Source organism: Vicia villosa, linkage group LG3, assembly GCF_029867415.1.
Source record: "Vicia villosa cultivar HV-30 ecotype Madison, WI linkage group LG3, Vvil1.0, whole genome shotgun sequence".
Taxonomy (NCBI): domain Eukaryota; kingdom Viridiplantae; phylum Streptophyta; class Magnoliopsida; order Fabales; family Fabaceae; genus Vicia; species Vicia villosa.
This window is the reverse complement of record NC_081182.1, coordinates 152,220,122-152,228,824: the sequence shown is the minus strand read 5'-3', so window position 1 is coordinate 152,228,824 and position 8,703 is coordinate 152,220,122. Positions and strand designations below refer to the sequence as shown.

At 29.2% G+C, this 8,703-nt stretch overlaps 1 protein-coding gene across 1 annotated transcript; it reads left to right on the top strand.

Moving 5' to 3' along the window:
* Positions 1-276: 276 nt before the first annotated feature.
* LOC131659180 (uncharacterized) lies at positions 277-900 on the top strand. Its single transcript, XM_058928403.1, has one exon. It carries the CDS (start codon positions 277-279, stop codon positions 898-900), a length of 624 nt encoding a protein of 207 aa, XP_058784386.1.
* Positions 901-8,703: the final 7,803 nt, after the last annotated feature.

Below are 8,703 nucleotides of genomic sequence, written 5' to 3'. Positions count from 1 at the left end.
CGAAAGGTGTCATCAAGTGTATTGACGCTAAGTGCATGTCGTTTGTCTAGTCTGGTAAAAGTATAGTGACTCGTAAGGCGCCTGTTGCGCGGGAGAAAGTGTGTCTGCCGAAGAACCTCGGTGGTATTAGGATTATCAATTTGCAAGTTTGGTCTAAAGTTTGTTTGGCTAAGTTGTTGTGGGACTTATGCCATAAAGCCGATAGCCTTTGGGTTCGTTGGGTGCATACGTACTATGTGAAAAATGAAGAGTTGATGAGGATGGAGGTTAAGGACAATGGGTCGTGGATCCTTAAAAACATCCTCAAGACCAAGGATGCAATCACCAGGCTGGAGCAGTGGAAAGACATGGAAACACTGGCAGGTTCCGGATGAAACACTTGTACTTGGGTTATCTGATCACTTGCCTAAAGTGGGGTGGAAGGGCCTGGTGTGCGGCAATAGAGCTAGGCCTAGGGCTGTCTTCATGTTGTGGATGACTTGTAACAAAAGACTTGCAACCAAGGATAGGCTCGCCAAATTTGGTAGTAATGTGGACCGTGGGTGTGCTTTCTGTAATAGCTTGGAAACTTTAGATCATATGTTCTTCGATTGCAGGTACACTAAAGGTGTGTGGGAGGATGTTCTTAGGTGGTTGCATGTCCTGCATGTTCCTCAAGGCTGGAACGAGGAGATTGCGTGGTTGGTTAAGATTTGCAAGAGCAGAAATTGGCGTGGTCAAATTATGAAGATGGCCATTGCGGAGACGATATATGAGACGTGGTGGGATAGAAATCTGGCTGTTCATAGTATAGTTAATAGTAACAAGAATACTGCAAAGAGAATTATAGATAATATTGTATATAGGGTGTGGGGGTACCCTAAGTTTAGAAGAAAGTTAGCTCAAACGTTGATGCCCTAGGTTGTTGTTAGTTGAGCTTTTTTTTTTTTTTTGCTTTCGCACTCTGGTTCCTAGGGGAAAGGGGCCCTAGTAATCCAGAGCTCGTGCCGAGAGGTACGGGCACTGGCCAAGCATTGTTCCCACCTAGGAATCGAACCCGGTATTTCCCGGATTACGTCCTTAGCAGAAGCTCCTTTACCACTGGAGCCCAAGTGCTTGGTTGTTGTTAGTTGAGCTTTAGTTGTGTTTTCCACTAGATCCTTTGGATGGCGGCTTGTTTTGGTTTTAATATAATCATCATTTCCAAATATATATATATATATATATATATATATATATATATATATATATATATATATATATTATAAAAAAAACATTCCATTTAAAATTTTTAAAGAGTGGATGTATTTTTCTTAAAGATGTTTTCACATCAGAGAATGAATTTTCAACTTTTGGCCAACTTCTTATCAATGAGATAACCTTCTTTGACAAATACGGTTGAACCAACTAATTATTTGCATTAACTTTTATTTAAAAACATAAATTTTACTTCTTTTTTTCACCCAAACAAAATCACTCAATATTTGCCATCAAGATATCGAAATATCACTATTTGTCATCAATGCAAATATTTTATTAAGTTGAAAATATATTTAGAAAGAAAATAATTAATATTATATTAAAAATTAAAAAAATATCATTCATTTTAAGATAATTTTTCTTAGCAATGGGTTAGTCATTATTGGACAGAGAGGGAGTTGTTTATGCACCATGTGCTACTGCTTACAACACATCAACTAGGCAAGGACAAAATAATCACAAATAGTAGCAATAATTTCTGCAGGAATCTAATTATAGTTTATTGATAAAAGAATTTTGAATCAAAATTCTATAGATAAAAGGAAGATAGAAACAAGAGGTACAACAACCATACGTAATAGCAAGTTGTCGGTTTGGTCCTCAGGTTGTTTGTTTTTTATTGGTTTAGTGTAGTGCTCAATTTCAGGGGATCTGCAATCACTTTCAAATAAACTATACTTTTATGGAAAATAATATTCGATCTTTCATAATAAGATTATCTTGAATTACACGTATTGAAAATCAAAATAAAAAAATTCAAAAACATTTAAATTACAGTAATAAAACATTTTAAATAATAAATAAAAAATAAATTATCAAAATATTAACTACATATTTAATATTTTAAATTATCAAAAATAAATAATAATATTTATAATAAAATAAATGAATCGAGTTCGGAATGGATACTAGTGTTTCATTATCCGATCCGTTCTCATATTTTGTAATCGGAGAAAACCATCATCAAAACTAAAATCTAATCAAAATGGATTTTCTCCTTAAATTTAAAAGCGGATTCGAATGAATACTCGTAGGTAGAGCTGTCAATATGGGCTACCCGGCCTTAAACGGCCCGCCCTAGCGGACTCTGGGCTTTTCAGGGCTGGACCAAAAAGACCATGTATAACATGGGCTCGAGATTTACTACCCGAGCCCAGCCCTAGATGGGTTTCGGGCTACCCGATCCTAAATGGGTTTTTTATTTAAAAAAATTAAAATAAAAACTCCATAATATTTATTATAAATAAAATTAAAAATTATGTTATTGTAAAGATAATACATTTTTAAATACTATATTATCTCTTATAAATACTATAATATGTTTCTAAATATAATATATATCTAAATTGTATAAAATAATACTTGAATATTTATTATAAGAGAAAAACTAAAATAATACGATGAAAAAATATTGATTATATTAATGTATAATACTTAAAAAAGAAAAATTGAATAAAACAGAGATAAAATTTAGTGAAGTGAGAAAAATCAATATGTTATTTTGGAGTAAGATAATATAAATATTAATATTTTTTAAAAATTTATAATTATGCGGGCCTGATAGGCTACCCACAGCCTATATGGGTTAGCCCTAATGGATAGCAGCTTTTTAGGACTGGGTTAAAAAGGTCCTGAAAAATATAGGCTTTAAGACCCAAGTCCTATAATTTTTCGGGCGTGACAGACCAGTTCATATGGGATAACCCATTTTGACAGCTCTACGCGAGTAGATATGAGTTTTGCTAACATTCCTAAATTTAATAATAAGGTATTATTATATTATCTACAATATAAGAAAATAAGATGATCTGGAAAGTTCCAAATTGCCCCTGCTGATTTTTTGTGCTGCCACGTGGGATGTTTTATTGCCACCTTCAACTCTACCATTCCAATTTGAAGCGTGTGATGCAATTTTTTACATTAACTTATTTATTTTTCTCAAACTAAAACTCTCTATCTTCTAAAGGCTAAAGGCTACTTTTTCAAAAGGCTACAACCTTCTTCCCCCTACCAAAGCTATCATGAGACTTCCCTCTCTCTTCTTTTCTCAAACTACAATCTTCTTTTCTCAAACTCAAAGTCTCTATCTTCTACCTCTATCTTCTTCTTTCTTCCAACTCTCTCTCTTTTTCTCTTTCTATTTCATCCCTCTTTTTATTGTCTAATTTGAACCTTTTGTATTTAGGATTTGCAGGTTAATGCAAGGACAAACAATGGAGAAGAAAAACAATTTTTTTTGGATCCATTACAACCTTCTTGACCTTTTAATGGAGGTAATATTTTTTTCAGATATGTTTTTACCCACAACCTCCCTGCTTCTACTCATTCATCTTCATCAACATTTTATTCATCTTTTTCATCGTTAATATGTGATGTTTTTGAGTTTTATATTATGGTTTGATCAGTGGCGAAGCTAGAAAAATTATAAAGCCTGGGCAATTACCAACAATTGTACTAAGAAATTCCCTTCCTTTTTCTAGTTGTAATGGAAATGTTGAGAGACATCTAATAGATATGATCCATATACTCAAACCCTTAAAATTTTATTCTAAATATTCTTTTTGTTTGATTGCTATTGATCAGTGTAATGATCTCTCAAATCCTTTCCATAACCTCCATAGAATAGTAGAAGAGCTGCAAAATCATGACTTCTAAAAGATAACTAATTCTAGTACTATTCCCATCTAAGTGCATCTAATTGTGGAGTTATGATAAGATCAAATGATTAGTGTTGTTGATAGGTACATAAATTGACATACTAACAAAATAAAAATATGAAATTAGTGGTTACTCATATTTTAAACATTGAATGTGAAAATAAACAATTCCATGAATACATATAGGGTCAGAAGAGGTAACAAAACTCAATCAAATGACCTATTCAATTATTTGTGTGTCAGTTATGTTTCCTATGCCTTGTTTGGAAAGGTTGGGATACTTTATTCATTCCAGAAAAAGTTCTAAGGATCAACCTCACTCTTCATCTTAACCAACCTTTCAAAATTTTCACCAAAGTACTTCTTTCCATAAACCACTCCTTCATTATATTTATCCTTACCATGATTATTGATACCAATATCAATGTCTCTATAATTCAAATAAGCACTTCTTGGACTCTTTGACATAAATGGTGTCATGTAACTATACACCATTCTAATTTAACTTGTAAAATTCTTTTCTAAACCAGCTTTTGTTACCTCGTTCATTTTTCCTCCATAAGGATTGAAATCAAGCTCAACTTTTCCAAGCTCAATTATCTTATGCATTATCCATTTCCACCCATCTTTAGGAATTGGTGACTTTACATAATTAGATTTCCTTTTGCTGGAATGCACTTTATAATGGCTTCTGTCAGGAAGTGCATTTAAAGAAGAACCATATTGTAATTAGCCCAATTAAAAACAGAACCAATCCAACTCATTTCAGAACAATTTTCCTTCTTTAGTCCCAACAAAACTCCTTCCCTAATAATATCACAATTTCATCAGCACCTCCAAGAAACAAACCTTGAACTGAAGTTCTTATGATTTTCTGGCCCTTCACAACCTTTGAATTCACAGGCTGCAATAGTAGGCTGAAAGAGTAGTCTCATAAAATCATAAAAAAGAATATATCTTTACAGCAAGGAACTAAGAACTGCCAACAGTTGCAATTACACTAAAAAACTTCATGAACATAATTTTTTGATGCTTCTTAAATATATAAATCAATAAACAATGTTGTGTAAACACGATTACAACAACTTGGACCTGCAACTAAGAGATTTCAAGACAGAAAAACAAAAAGAACATGTTCAGGCATTTCACCGAACACTTGATGTGCTAGCACGAAACGATGAATTCAACAACAATTATTCACTAGTTCATAAATCACAACCTGCAACAACAATGAATAACATCACAACAATGATTTCGTATCGAAATCGAACTTAAAAGTGAAAGAAATAGAAGAAGAAGAAGAAGAAGAAGAAGAAGAAGAGAATTCGCGACGACGACTCACGTTCCTGACTGAGAGAGAATCCGTGATTGACTACAACCTATGATATTTCGATTTCTTGAGTGAGATAAGGAAGAGCCCGGGCAGCTGCCCTAGGTCGCCGGGCGCTGCCGTCGCCCCTGGGTTTGATGAGGTTAACAGAAAAAATTATCATTTTTATGGTTATTGTTTCATAATTTTTATAGTTATTGTTTTGAAAAAAATTAACATTTTTATCATCGTTAGTCTTTATGTTGATTTTTCTGTTTCGTCTTTATGTTATTATTTGTTGTTTTTTTTACAGTGATGTATAGTTTTGCAGCGTGAATCTGTGGTAGCAGCAGAACGTTTCCGGCGTCGAGTGTGGTTGTGGTCGGATTTGAAATGGTTGTTATATTTTATTGACTGAAATGTGTATCATCTACACTTTTATGATTTCTTTTTAATTTTTTTTAACTTGCAGGTCTATTAATTTCTTCATTAGATTTCATTTTTCATTCTTCATCCACCAAAAAATCTGCTTCTCCAAATACTTAAAAAAAAGTTAGCTTGATGAGCATTTCTCCATTTAAACAAGTTTTTCTTAAAGCATTTTATGTCATTGAGTGAATACTATTTGCAAGATTGTCAAATGGTTGATTTTTATTTTGTACTTCTGTAATTTGTTATCGTGCTTCAAAGAGAAAGAGACATGCATAAAAAATGCAATGGCCTTCTAATGGTTCTTCAAAACTCTGATTTTAATTTTTAAGGAAAAAAAATGATGAACATTTATTATTATAATAAATAAATATAAATGAAAAGCTGTCATAAATGTATAACCATTAGGCAAGGATCATGATTTAAGCAATAGACTTTGAATAGCTTATCAAAAAATAAAAAATACTAATAGACTTTGAATAATTTGTCTGACATGTCTCTCATTTGTGGTCTCAAGAAATTATGAATAGATGTGTCACATAATTTTCTGACCATTTGTGGTCTCAAGAAACTAGGGAATAGATGTGTCACAAATATTACTATTAAATAGATTAAATCTAATTTATAAAGATTGTATGTTACCACAGCATGAAATAGTAAATTTATATGGACTAGACTAGACCATATATATATAATTTTGATAGGACCGTATAATATGTTACCACAATAACCTAACTTTTATGTACTCTAGAGCCTAAAAAATAAAAAATAAAAAATAAAAGACATCCCTAACTTTTATTTCTCTCTATTTTATAAATAATATTTTTCAATTTTAAAAATTAAAATGTAGGATTAAAATTATTAAATTTAAAATAAATAATTTTAAATTGCTTTTACATTATTTTCTTTTAATAAATAATTTTATTTTTTTATTTTCAAAAATATCCCTTTATTAATTTTTTTTTTTACTATTTCTCAAGTCATTTCTTTTATCATAATATTGGTGCAACATGTTTTCGGCTTAAATTGATTTTCAAATTTATTAGAAAATTTGGTCTGTATTTAAATTGAATAGTGTGAATTTGGTAAGCATTTAAGAAAAAATTCATTGTGGTTTGACACATGATTGATAATTAGATTAGTCAATAATAATCATTTATTATTATCATTATTAGTATAGAATATTATTTATCATTTACTTTGTTGCTATATATATATATATATATATATATATATATATATATATATATATATATATATATATATATATATATATATATATATATATATATATATATATATATATATAATATAATATGATATGTGATTTGTCACAATTTTTGTCAAAGCATCCCAATATAATTGATTGTAAGGGAGTACTACAATATAGGATTCTTGAAGTGTAAAAAAAAAAAATTAAGTTTTATTTGAATTCATAAGCTTTGCTCTACGTTTTTGTTTAAGGACAAAATAAATTTGATGGAATTATTTTATTTCTTTTAATTTTTTAGATTTCTAATTATATTTTTGTTGATTTTTTTCTATGAAATGTCTATTTTTTGTGAGATAATTTTAATGAGATTTTAATTAATTTTGGTAAGTATATATTGGAATGAAAAATTATGTGTGGTGGATGAAAAATAAAATTTTGTTACTTCATGCTATAAGATTCTTTGAAAAAATATAAAAAAAAAATTGATTATGTGAGATGGAGGAGTTAGGTATTCTTAGAAAAAAGTTATACAAAATTTTGACTGTGAGAGATGGAGGAGTTAGGTGGAAAAGTTTGTGGATCATTTAAAATAGCTCATAGGAGCTATTAATTTTCTACGCCACACACATTTTCTTTTGTGATCTTAAAACTAAAGCTTCAAATAGTCTAATATTACATCAACTCTTTTACTCTACAAGTCTATCTTACTTTGTTATGACATCTATTGGTATTTTATTATCACAATTTTTAAAAAGATACTATAATGATAACTACTACCCTTCTGATGTAACCAGTCATCAGTTAAATCATTGTAAAACCTATCAATGTAATTAAAGATGTTTTCATTGGAAAGAGAAGCTACTTTTACTCAACTCACTTCCTATCTCTCTACCATCCTTGCAATATTTTGTGGGTAGAATATTATAATAATCAAATTAGATGATCATGTTTCAGTGAGGTCTTTTATTCTATTTCCAGCAATAGCATTGACAATGGTTAAGGTGGAGAAGTAAGTGTCTATTTGATAATGGTGTTTGCATTGGATTCATCTTGATTTTTTTTTATCAAATATCTGTTAGTTGAATTATTAATAAAAATCAAAATATTTTTGATTAATGATTTGATCTTATTTTGTTAATGTTGAATATTATAATTAATTGAATTGAAAATTTTCAATTACTCTTCACTATTAAATGTTTTCACAATTAGTTACCAAAAAAAATGTTTTCACAATTAATAATTTTTAATATACAGTTTTTAAAAATTTCACTTTTAAAAAAGCTTAATTTTTACAATATATTTATATTGTAAAGAAGTGTTATCTTTTGAAAAAAAGACTATAATGAATTGGTATCTTGCTATTGATCATGAGTAAATCAAATGTTTTGATAATAGTTTACACAATTTTTTCTCCAATTATAAATTTTAAACACGGTCTTTAATGACTATTATTATAAAATAAACACTAATTAATAATTAATTATTATTATTATTTATAGAGTTAAAACAATATTTACAAATATTAAGTTTTAAAGAAAAATGATATATATATATATATATATATATATATATATATATATATATATATATATATATATATATATATATCGAGAGAAAAAGATCGAATCATTTTGTGATAGAAATAAAAATAAAAATCTTACCTTCCCTTATTAAATAAATAAAAAATATACATAAAAAATAAACAATGTTATTAATATAAGAGAAAATGAGTGATACACTGACATTATGAAAGCTTTTATGTTTATATAGTCAAATTGATAGTTTTGCATTAATATACGATAATACACATTCATTTAGCATAAAAAAATTGTATTTTTAGATTTTCAAAAAATTTG